Source organism: Colobus angolensis, unplaced genomic scaffold (assembly GCF_000951035.1).
Source record: "Colobus angolensis palliatus isolate OR3802 unplaced genomic scaffold, Cang.pa_1.0 Scaffold263, whole genome shotgun sequence".
In the NCBI taxonomy this organism is placed as follows: domain Eukaryota; kingdom Metazoa; phylum Chordata; class Mammalia; order Primates; family Cercopithecidae; genus Colobus; species Colobus angolensis.
Genome location: NW_012115855.1, coordinates 1,879,498 through 1,892,438, shown reverse-complemented (window position 1 = coordinate 1,892,438; position 12,941 = coordinate 1,879,498). Strand labels below are relative to the sequence as shown.

The window sequence follows — 12,941 nt, the reverse complement described above, 5'->3', positions numbered from 1 at the left end:
TGGCCAACATGGTGAAAGCCCGTCTCTACTAAAAATACAAAAATTAGCCGGGCGTGGTGGCGCCTGTCTGTAGCAAGCTACTTGGGAGGCTGAGGCAGAAGAATAAACAGCATGGTCCTGGCATAAATCAGACATATAGACCAATGGAATAGAATAGAAAGCCCGGAAATAAACCCATCCATTTACAGTGAACTCACTTTCAACAAAGGTGCCAAGAATATACAATGGGGAAAGAACAATCTCTTCAATAAATGGTGCTGGGAAAATTGGATATTCATATGCAGAAGAATGTAACTAGACCCCTCTCTCTTGCCATATAGAAAAATCTAATCACAATGGATTAAAGACAAATCTTTAAGACTCAACTATGAAACTAGTAAAAGAAAACATTGAGGAAATTCTCCAGGACATTGGACTGGGCAAAAATGTCTTGAGTGATACCGTAAAAGTACAGGCAGCTAAAACAAAAATGGACAAATGGGATCACATCATGTTAAAATGCTTCTGCACAGCAAACAAAGCAATCAGCAAAGTGAAAAGACAACCCACATACTGGGAGAAAATATTTGCAAACTACCCGTCGGACAAAGGATTAATAAATGGTATATGTGGAACTCAAACAACTCAATAGGAAAAAATCCAATAATCTAATTTAAAAAATGGAGAAAATATCTGAATAGACATTTCTCAGAAGACATACAAAGGGAAAACAGACATGTGAAAAGGTGCTCAACATTACTGGTCATCAGAGAAATGCAAATCAAAACTATAATAAGATACCATCTCACCCCAATTAAAATGGCTTTGTGGTACAGAGTCTCACTCTGTCACCCAGGCTGGAATGCAGTGGCGAGATTTTGGCTCAGTGGGTTCAAGGGATTCTCCTCCCTCAGCCTCCCTTAAAAGCTGGGATCACAGGTGCCTGCCACCACATCTGGCTAATTTTTTTTTTTTTGAGATGCAGTCTTGCTCTGTCGCCCAGGTTGGAGTGCAGCGGCACAATCTTGGCTCACTGCAACCTCCACATCCCAGGTTCCAACAATTCTCCTGCCTCAGCCTCCTGAGTAGCTGGGATTACAGGTGCCCACTACCATGCCTAGCTAATTTTTATATTTTTAGTAGAGACAGTGTTTCACCATGTTGGCCAGGCTGGTCTCGAACTCCTGACTTCAGGTGATCCATCTGCCTTGGCCTCCCAAAGTGTTGTGATTACAGGCATGAGTCACTGCGCCTGGCTTAAAATGGCTGTTATCCAAAAGAGAGGCAATAACAAATGCTGTTAAGGATATGGAGAAAGGGAGACCCTCGTGTATTGTTGATGAGAATATAAATTATTACAACCACTATGGAGAACTATATGGAGGTTCCTCATGATACAAAAAAATAGAACTACCGTATGATGCAGTAATCTCACTGCTAGTATCTACCCAAAAGAAGGGAAGTAAGCATAGAGCTATCTGCTCTCTCATGTTTTATTGCAGTGCTGTTGACAGTAGCCAAGACTTGGAAGCAATCTAAGTGTCCATCAACAGATGAGTGGATTAAAAAAATGTGGTACATATACACAGTGGAACACTACCCAGCCATAAAAAAGAGTGAGTTTCTGTCATTTACAACAACATAGATGGAAGTGGAGGACATTATATTAAGTGAAATAAGCCAGGCACAGAAAGTCAAACTGCACAAGTTGTCACGCGTTTGTGGGAGGTAAAAATTAAAACAATTGAACTGATGGAGATAGAGAGTAGAATGATGGTTACCAGAGCCTGGGGATGGTAGTGAGGAGGTGAGGGGAAGTATGGATGGTTAATGGGTATGAAATGAATGATGAATGAAGAATGAATAGCATCCAGGATTTGCTAGCAGAACAGGGTGACTACAGTCAACAATAATTTGTTGTACATTTAAAAATAACTAAAAGATTATAATTGGAATGCAGATGAGCAGGTCGATGCTGGGGCAGGTGGTGGAGTGGGTGGCAGGTGAAAGTGACAGCCTCCTGTCCATGCTGCTCATCTCCTGCACCTTCATCCTCAGCCTGGTCTGCTTTGCCACAACAGTAACCACCTGGCCCAGCTGCCAGCTGGTGCAAAATGCTCATCATATGTTTTCTCTCCCATTCCATTCCTCGGACATGTCATACATTTGGGAAAAGTTCAATTGAATTTCTAGAAAGTGCATATGAGAAGTACGGACATATGAGAAGTATGGACCGTGTTTAGTTTTTCTGTGGTAAGCAAGACATTTACTCCTGGAGAGAGATGTGACTGCACCACTACTCTTTTTTTTTTTTGAGACGGAGGTTTGCCCTTTCGGCCAAGCTGAAGTGAGGTAGCATGATCTCGGCTCACTGCAACCTCCACCTCCTGGGTTCAAGCGATTCTTCTGCCTCAGCTTCCTGAGTAGCTGGGATTATAGGCACCTGTCACCACGCTTGGCTACTTTTTGTATTTTTAGTAGAGACAGGGTTTTACCATGTTGGCCAGGCTGGTCTCGAACTCCTGACCTCATGTGATCCACCTGCCTCAGTCTCCCAATGTACTAGGATTACAGGCATGAGCCACTGCATCCAGCTGACTGCACCATTTTTTAATAGTAAAACCAAAGATCTGAATGCAGAAGATGTCTACAGTCATCTCAGGACACCTGTGTTTGGGAAGGGAGTTGAATGTGATATGCCTAATCCAATGTTCTTGGGGCAAGAGAAAATGTTAAAAAGTAGCCTTAATGTAGCCCACTTCAGACAGCAAGTTTCTATAACTGAAAAAGAAAAGAATACTTTCAAGTTGGGGAGAAAGTGGAGAAAAAAATCATGTGAAGCTCTTTCTGAGGTCATAATTTGATAGCTAGCCATGGTTTACATGGAAAGGAAATCAGAAGTCAACTCAGCGAGAGGTGGCACAGCTGTGTGCATACGTGAGTGGTGGCTTCAGGCCTTTGGCTTGGCTGCAGCCACCTTGGCCGCCTCTGCGTGGTTGCAGAAGCAGCTACAAAGCTCATTGAGAGCACAACTATTGTCTGTAAGGCAACCCAGAAACACAGAAACCGGAAGAAAAAATCCAACGCATTCTCCAGACTTTACTGGATTCTACAGACAAGGGTGAGCGCCTATTGGCACATGAGGAAGTCACAGGGCTGCTTATTAGACTGTTCTCAGGGCAACATACATCCTCAGCTACTGGTGCCTAAATGAGCTGCTTCATAGCCAGAGATGAAACACTTCATGAAAAATGTCATTTGAAGCAGAAAACTCTCCGTGGAGAGGATCTACCTTCTTTAACTTATGACCGGCTCAAGATTGAAACTCCCCAGCACTTTGGGAGGCCAAGGCGGGCGGATCACCTGATGAGGTCAGGAGTTCAAGACCAGTCTGGCCAACATGATGAAACCCCGTCTCTAATAAAAATACAAAATTAGCCAGGTGTGGTGGCACGCGCATGTAGTCCCAGCTACATGGGAGGCTGAGGCAGGAGAATTGCGGAGGCAGAGGTTGCAGTTAGCCGAGATATCGCTATTGCACTCCAGCCACGGCAAAAAGAGCAAAACTCCATCTAAAAAAAAAAAAAAAGATTGAAACTTGTATAATGACTGTATAGAAAAAGTTAAGACTTAGACTTCCTGTACTGACTATACTGAGAATGGCTAAACTGCCTCAGAGGATGTTATAGGACGTACCATTCTCCAGGCCACCAAACTGGTTTATCTCCCACTGTCAGTCAAGGATTTCAAGACACTTGGGTGGAGCTTGTGGATCTGAATCCTGATCAGTGATTACAGGACCACTCAACAGGAGAGAAGATTGTCTATGTGCCATTTGGAGGTGTGCGTCATCATATTGGGAAAAATTTTGCCCATGTTCAGATCAAGACAGTTTGGTCCACTCTGTTTCATTTGTATGAATTTGATTTCATTGATGGATATTTTCCCACTGTAAATTATAAAACCATGATTCATCATGCCCCTAAAAACCCAGTTATCACATACAAATGAAGATCAAAATGAAAAAGGCTACAAAGAACTAATATATGAAACATTACTGTAAGCTGAAATCATTTGAAAAGAATGAAATTTACAAAACAAACCTCAGTGTACTATCTTTTTTAGTGTAATTTTAAAATATAGCTTAATTTAGGATTTCAATATTTTATTTATTGAATGCTTTCATCCCATCTAGTGGCATTAACAGACATTTTCTAATAACTTTATGATGGATAATTAACACATGTGCTTTAAGGAAGTCAAGCTCATTAGTGAAAAAGTTGCTTAGGGAGATCTAGGTCATTGGCAGATTTTAAATAACAATTTCTGTGTACCAGGATACCTCAGAGGTATTGCAGGTTTGGTATCAGACCACTGCAGTAAAGGGCATATTGCAGTAAAGTGAGTCACATAAATTTGTTGGTGTTCTCAAAAAAAGAGTTTCTGGATTTTATAAGACACACCTCCTTATCTCTTCATAGAACTGAAAAGAGTTAGGGCCTTGCTCTGGATTCGGCGTTGGCTTACGAGAGTGTTGTGTCTGCTATGATCTTCTACCCAGACCACTCAAATTTTCTCCATGTCAGCAATAAGGCTGTTCCATTTTCTTACCATTTGTGTGTTCACTGGAGTAGCACTTTTCATTTCCTTCGATAACTTTTCCTTTGCATTCCCAACTTAACTGTTTGACGCAAAAGGCCTAGCTTTTAGCTTACCCTGGCTTTCAACATGCCTTCCTCACTAAGCTTAATCATTCCTAGCTTTTGATTTAAAGTGAGAAGCATGCTACTCTTCCTTTCAATTAAATACACAGAGGCAATTGCAGGGTTATTAATTGGCCTAATTTAAATATGTTGTGTCTCAGGAAATAGGCAGGCTTGGGCAGGAGGGAGAGAGACGGGAGAATGGCCGGTCAGTGGAGCCATCAGAACACACAGATTATCCATTAAATTCACTATCTTATATGTTTAGGTTCATGGCTCCCCACAACAATTACAATATTAACATCCAAGGTCACGGATCACAGGTCACCATAACAGATGTAATAAGAATGAAAAAGTTTGAAATACTGTAGGAATTACCAAAATGTGACAGCAGAGACTCAGAGTGAGCCCATATTGTTAGAAAAGTGGCACTGATAAACTTATTTGATGCAGGGCTACCACAAACCTTCAATTTGTAAAACGCAGTTTCTGTGATATGCAGTAAAGTCAAACTCAGTAAAATGAGGTTTGCCTGTCCCAATTTTAAGGGCTTACATAGCTCTTGGCAAATAAGTTCAGGACATTCAAATCTTTTACTAATTCCATAAGATGTAGAAAGCCCATACTTGGAAGCTATAGGTTATTCATTTATGTGAGTAATTTGTTTGTTGTGGGGTAAGATGAGAGGGAAGGGAATACACTCACATTTAAAGCCTTGTATAAAAGAGAATAGTAGTAAATTTCTTGGAATGATAATACTCAGCATTGATGAGTGATATTGTAGAAAAATATGTCCTTTGCAATTTTAACTGGAAGCACTGTCTATAGGAAATTGAGAGAGATCTATGACCATGATTTAATAATCACATTTCCTTAAAAATAATTATTTATGCTAAAGACTGCTCAAGTCATTGTGATCTAATCGTTAAGTATTACACATTGATCTGTTAATGTATGTATCTGATTCCAACAAGACTGTATCTGTGTGAAAGTCAGAAATAAAGTCCTTTGGAGATTAAGAAAAGAGCACTTACAGTTTGTCATTGACTGTCACTGATGTTTTGGCATCATGAACTTTTTTTTTTTTGAGACAGGGTCTCGCTCTGTAGCCCAGGCTGGAGTACAGTGGCATGATCATGGTTCACTGCAGCCTCGACCTCCCAGGCTCAAGCAGTTCTCATGCCTCAGCTTCCTTAATAGCTGGGACTCTAGGTAGGCACATGCCACCACCTCTGGCTAATTTATTTATTTTTTTTGAGACAGAGTCTTGGTCTGTCGCCCAGGCTAGAGTGCAGTGGTGCAATCTTGGCTCACTGCAACTCCACTTCCCAGGTTCAAGCAATTCTGCTTCAGCCTCCCAAGCAGCTGGGACTCCAGGCGCACGCCACCACACCCAGCTAATTTTTGGATTTTTAGTAGAGACAGGGTTTCACCATGTTGGCCAGGCTAGTCTCGAACTCCCGACCTCAAATGATCGACCTGCCTTGGCCTCCCAAAGTGGTGGGATTACAGACGTGAGCCACCGTGCCTGGTCCAAACTTTTCTTCATTCCGGGTGTCATACATCTGATTCCCTGGAAGCACAGCCTGAGACAGGGACTCTTGTGTATCTTAGTCTATTTAGTGTTGCTGTAAAGGAATACCTGAGACTGGGTAACTTACAAAGAAAAGGGGTTTATTTGGCTCGTGATTCTACCTGATGGGAGATTAGTCATCTAGTGAAAACCTCAGGCTGCTTCCACTTATGGTGGAAGGCAGTGTGTGCAGAGATCACTTGGTAAGAAGAAACAAGAGGGAGAAGGGAGGTGCCTGGCTCTTTTATAACAACTGCTCTTTGGGGAACAAATAGAGTGAGAAATCACCTTCCCCATCCCTCCCCAGGGTGTGAAACTATTCTTAAGGGATCCTCCGTCATGGCCCCAAACACCTCTCTTTAGGCCCCCATCCCTAGTATTGGAATTCAATTTCAGTATGAGGTTTGGGAAAAGGGACATCCAAACTATATATAGCGTTGTGCAAGTGGCTTATTGAAAGAAGGCTTTTAAGAGAAACCTCTAAGTGAGGGAGAAGGATGAAGTTGGACAGAGATGTGATTTCAGGAGGAGTCTGGCCTCACTCAGCCTGATTCCAAAAGGAGTGGGGAGCCCTGGAGGGTGACTGGCATTGTAGAGTTTGTCATGCCAGGGATAAGATGTCTGAAAGCTGATTGCGGTTGGGGAGCAGCCGTCTAGATATTTTGTGGAGACAGCTTCTCTTAGTCGTGTTCTCTAGAGCAGGGTGTGTGAATTTATACCTACTGGACATTCTTATTAAGTCATTAAGGTAATCTGGGCATCTGGTATACCAGATGTGTATAAAGTCATTAAAGTAATCTGGGCATCTGGTATACCAGCCGTGATTGCACTACTGCACTCCAGCCTGGGCAACAGAGCAAGATTATGAACCAGGAACCTAGATGTATTATTGAGTCATTTCCTTGTAAAAGTTATTGTGCATCAAATCACAGAGGTTTGGACACATAGAGTCCATAGGAGGTTTTTAAAAAATTGATCCCATGGGGAGAAGTTGGAAGGGATTTATCTCAAAAGAAGCAGAAAAGAACTTAATCACAGTCTTCGAATGTCTGAGGGTTGTTGAAGAGTACATCTTTCGGATGTCCTGGAGAATGTTTGATTGTTTGTTTGTTTTTAAAATCTCTACTGAGGACAGATTAGAAAGAAATGAATTTAAAAAACAGCTGGAGTGGATTTCGGTTTAATATAATATAAATGCTCTTTATAGTAAGTACTGGTAGAAATTGGAACATTATGATATATCTCTCCCTAAAGGTCTCCAAGATGGAATAAGCATTACTCTTTTAAAGATGGCCATCATTCTAAAAAATCATGTCATGGACTTCAGCTGTGAGAAAACAGTGAGATTTGGGATCACAGGATGTGAGGGAATATTTTTGCTTAAGACACACACACATACACATACCTTAAAATGTCATTATTTTATAACTCCTGGAATTAATGTAAAACACTACAGATTTGCTTTAAAAGGTATGCATTCTTTAATGAAATTACAAATGGTCATGCCTTCATGAAATTATAATTAAACCAAAACTTCTTGAACCAAAGTGGAATATAAAAATGTAATTATAACAGGTAATTATCAATGTAATAATCTGTGTAATTACATGTTTTTTTTTTTTTCCTGTGCAGTGCACTTAAAAAAAATAGAGATCTTGTTTTGTAACTTTAAAACACTTAGAATTGTATAATTAGGATAATTAAAAAAAGTTTCCAGGTGCAGTGGCTCACGCCTCTAATCTCAGCACTTTGAGAGGTGAAGGCAGGCAGATCACTTGACAAGCCCAGGAGTTCGACACCAGCCTGGATATCATGATGAAACCTCATCTCTACAAAAAGATATAAAATAATTAGCTGGTTGTGGTGCCATGCTCCTGTAGTCCCAGCTACTCGGGAGGCTGTGATGGGAGAATTGCTCGAATCAGGGAGATCAAGGTTGCAATGAGCCGTGATTGCACTACTGCACTCCAGCCTGGGCAACAGAGCAAGAGCCTGTTACAGAAAACAAACCAAAAAGCCAGTTGGGTAGCAAAGTTTGGTTAGGGCACAGAATTAAAATCTCTATCAGAACAGCACACATACTGTTAGGCCCCAAAGTAGATAACAGAAATGAGCATACAGCAGGAAAAAAAAAAAAAATCATCATATATGATTGACTAGTTAGAAATTTGTACCTGTTTTCCTTAAAGCTGAAAGTTATTTAGTGGCTCCTAGGAGATGTAGCTAAGGTTGGGTATAAACATGGACTAGAGAACTGGAGACCTGATAATCTCATGATAATCTTATTTTCCAACAGGCAGATACTCTCAATCATACAGGGAGAATGTAGCATTTCACAAGCCAATATATCAAAATGGAGAGAATATCCTAGTGTATAACATAATATAAAGACTGGAACAATCTAAGTGTCCCTAATGTAACAGAAAGATTACAATGATTAACACCCCTAATACCCAAAAGTTTAAACATGTCAAGTTAATGTGAACTTTGAGCTTTCTTTTCTCTGAAAGCACAGTGGTAATAATAATAGTATTATAATAACCCTATTGCTTTGATATGGTGTGCTGAGAGTTTTGCTGCATTATCTTAGTTAATTCTGGTAACAGCTCTGTAAGATAGATTTATTGTCATGCCTGTATTCCAGGTGGAGGAACCAAAACATAGAGGGGTTAAATAATTTGTCCCCAGGGCTCCCAGCTGGTATTTGGTTCTGCATTCAAGCTCTTACTCAATATTCAGTACTGCCTACCTCCTCCCACATATATGCAGAAAAGAATTTCATAGGTTGAAGTCACAGTTGTGAAAGTGGCTTTTTCCTAGAGGAATAATTGTCATTGTAGTGGCACTACCACATCCTCAAGCTCCAGGGCTTCAGGATTGTCCAGTCACCATCACGTGGGCTGTCAGATTCAATTATTTCTGGTTTTAAGTTGCTTGGCTCATGGAACATGATTTGATCACTGTCTTAAATTCATATGTACACACTGCTTTGTAATAGGATTTGAATGCAGTGACAATTGTTTTGAACCCCAGAGCTCAATTTCTGTGTGACACCTGGACTCTCACTCTCACTGTCTCACATTCCGAAAGATCTCATCTTGCTAAGTTAAATTTGCTCGCTTATTTGGGAAGTATGGTAAAAGAAGTTATAAAAAATTTTTTTAAAGTAAATCTGCTCACTTTGCTATATCCTGCCTGCCTACCTGCCTGCTTTCCTTCCTTCCTTCCTTCCTTTCTGATGGAGTTTCGCTCTTGTTGCCCAGGCTGGAGTTCAGTGGCATGATCTCAGCTCACAGCAACCTCTGCTCCCCAGGTTCAAGCAATTCTCCTGCCTCAGCCTCCTGAGTAGCTGGGATTACAGGTGCCGCCACCACACCCAGCTAATTTTTGTATTTTTAGTAGAGACGGGATTTCACCATCTTGGCCAGGCTGGTCTCGAACTCCTGACCTCAGGTTAACCAACCCTCCTTGGCCTCCCAAAGTTCTGGGATTACAAGTGTGAGCTACTGGGCCTGGCCTGCTATAGGATTTCAATTGTCTTTCTGTATTTTTCAAAAACGAGAAACCTTGTTTCTGAACCTAAACTTTCAATATCTCTAAGATCTCCATAGAGAGACCATCCTCAAGGGTCTCCAATAACCCTGTAACGTCTGTTAGGTTATGACATTGGACTAGCAACTTGAAGCCATTTTGAACAAGACAAGCATGTGATTTTTAAAACTGTTTCAGGGTCGGGTGTAGTGGCTCACACCTGTAACCCCATCATTTTGGGAGGCTGAGGGGGTGGAACACTTGAGCTCAGGATTTTGAGACCAGCCTGGGCAACATGGCGAAACCCCATCTCTACAAAAAAAAAAAAAATTAGGTGGGCATGATGGTGCATGCCTGTAGTCCCAGCTACCTGGGATGCTGAGGTGGGATCGCTTGAGCCTGGGAGGTCAAGTCTGCAGTGAGCCATGATTGCACCACTGCACTGTAGCCTGGGTAACAGAGTGAAACCCTGTCTCAAGAACAACAACAAATATATATATATAAAATGTTTCAGGGTTTGACCCCGTTTCACTAAAATGTCTGTAGTCTATCATTTTCTCTTCCTAAAAAGGACATGCATGTTTTTGACTTACATACTTGGGAAGGTAATTCAGAGGCCAAACTACAGACAATTTCTTTATAATCAAGCTGAGGAAACATAAGTGTTGATGTTGGAGGGGGAAAGTGAAAATTCTTTCTGGAACACAGGATACAAAGAGTCCATTTTGCCTGTTGATTTGACTTAGATGAAAACTCATAGGGCAGGGTGGTTATCTTCCTCTTGGTTTTGGGAAAGGTGTCTTTGGCTGGCACTTAGTTACCAACACTGGCATGAAGAAGGTACCCAAAGTCATCTCTCTGCTGCTTGAGCACAAGATTGTGAACCAGGAACCTAGATGTATTATTTGAGTCATTTCCTTGTAAAAGGTCTGGCCAGTGTCTGGCCATTCTTTCCATTTCAGTATCCATTTCTTCTTGTTGCAGCTCAAGGAATACGAGGCCCAGCACCGGCAGTCGGCTGCCCTGGACCCTGCTGACTGGCCAGATGGTTCTTACCCAACATATGATGGCTCATCAAACTGCAATGTGAGTTTACCATGTCTTTGACATCTTGATCACCTATACTGATAAGGGACAGTCTTCACCATTTTAGCCTTTGGATTTCTTTTCGCAACTTCCAACTCGCACCTGGTTCTGCAAAGAAGTGTCTGTTCATATAGATTGCTTATTTTCTCTATCTGACAGAGACTCCTCTACAGTCCTCATAGTGTTATCATGCTGGGGGTTTGTTTTTTATTTTTATTTTTTGTTGCAGTAAAGTATACGTAACATGACGTTTACCATATCAGCTACTTTAAAGTGTTCGGTGATACTGATACTGTTAATGATATTGATCATTAGGTACATTCACATTGCTGTGCAACCAGCATCATAATTTACTTCCAGAAGTTTTTCATCATTTCAAACAGAAAGTCTGTTCTGATTAAACAATAACTCTCCCTACACCCCTGCCTCACCCACCTTCACACACACCCTGCCCCTGGCAGCCACTGTTCTACTTTCTGTCCCTGTGAATTTGACTACTCTCAGTAACTCATATAAGTTTAATTATACAATATTTGTCTTAGTGTGTCTGATTTATTTCACCTAGCATAATTCCTTCAAGGTTCATCCATGCTGCAGCATGTATCAGAACATCATCCCTTTTTATGGATAAATAATATGCCACTTTATGTGTATACCACATTTTGTTCATACATTCATCTGTTAATGGACACTTAGGTTGCTTCCAGCTTTTAGCCATTATGAACAATGCTGCTATGAACACCGGTGTACAAGTATCTCAGAGTCTCTGCTTTCAATTCTTTTGCACATACCTAGCACATACCTAGGAGTAGAATTTCTGGATCATATAGTAATTCTGTGTTTACCTTTTTGAGGAACCGCCATATGGTTTTATTCACAGTAGATGTATCGTTTTACCTTCCTGCCAACAATTTACAAAGGTTCCAAATTCTTTACTTTCTCATCAACACTTGTAATTATAATTTTTTGATAATAATTATCCTAATGGTGTGAAATGGTATCTCATCGTGATTTTGATTTGCATTTCCCTCAAGCATGTTTTGTATGTTCATTGGCCATTTGCATATCATCTTTGTAGAAATGTCTAAGTCTTTTGCCTGGTCTTCAGTTATGTTGTTTTGCTGCTATTGTTAGATTGCAGGGGTTCTTTTTATTGTTTGGATATTAATCCCTTATCAGATATATGATTTGTAAATATTTCCTCCGACTCTGTGGGTTGCCTTTTAACTCTCTTGATGGTGTCCTTGATGCACACACTTTTAAATTTTGAAATCTAGTGTGTCTATTTGTTTTTTTGTTGCCTGTGCTTTTGGTGTCATATCCAAAAAATCATTGCCAAATCTAATATCATGAAGATGTTGCCCTCTGTTTTTTTCTGAGGGTTTCGGAGTTTTAGCCTTTAAGCTTAGGTTTTTGACCTGTTTTGAGTTAATATTTATATATGATGAAATGTATGGGTGCAACTTCATTCATTTGCATGTGGATATCCAGTTTTCCTAGAACCATTTGTTGAAAAAACTATCCTTTCCTCATTTTATGGTTATGGCATACTTTTTGAAAATTAATTGATCATAAATGTGATGATGTATTTCTGGGCTATTTTATTCCTTTGGACTATCTCTGTCATTTTGCTAGTACCATGCTGTTTTGATTATGATAGCTTTATAGTATGTTTGAAATTAGGAAGTATGACACCTCCAATTTTGTTCTTGTTTTTTAAGGCTTTTTTTTTTCAATTTAAAGTTTCCTTGAGATTCCACATTAATCTTAGTTTGAGTTTTTCCATTTTTGAAAAATATATCATTGGGATTTTGACAGGAATTGCAATGAATCTTTAGATTGACTTGGGTAATGTCATTTTAACTATATGAAATCTTCCAGTAAATAAACATAGGGTATCTTTCCATTTATTTATGTCTTCATTAATTTTTTTCAGCAGTGTTTTGCAGTTTTCAATATATAAGTCTTGCTTCCATAATGAAGTTTATTTCTAAATATTTTATTCTTTTTGATGTTATTGTAAATGACAATGCTTTTTAAATTTTTTTCAAATTGTTCATTGCTAGTGT

The 12,941-nt window shown here is 40.1% G+C and overlaps 1 protein-coding gene across 1 annotated transcript in view; it reads left to right on the top strand.

Annotated features, from left to right (window-relative positions):
* SASH1 (SAM and SH3 domain containing 1) overlaps positions 1–12,941 on the top strand; it is a 213,147-nt gene that overhangs the window by 138,681 nt on the left and 61,525 nt on the right. The window contains exon 8 of the mRNA XM_011947387.1: positions 10,771–10,872. Within this exon, the coding sequence (XP_011802777.1) occupies positions 10,771–10,872 (102 nt within the window). The remainder of the gene's footprint in view (positions 1–10,770; positions 10,873–12,941) is intronic.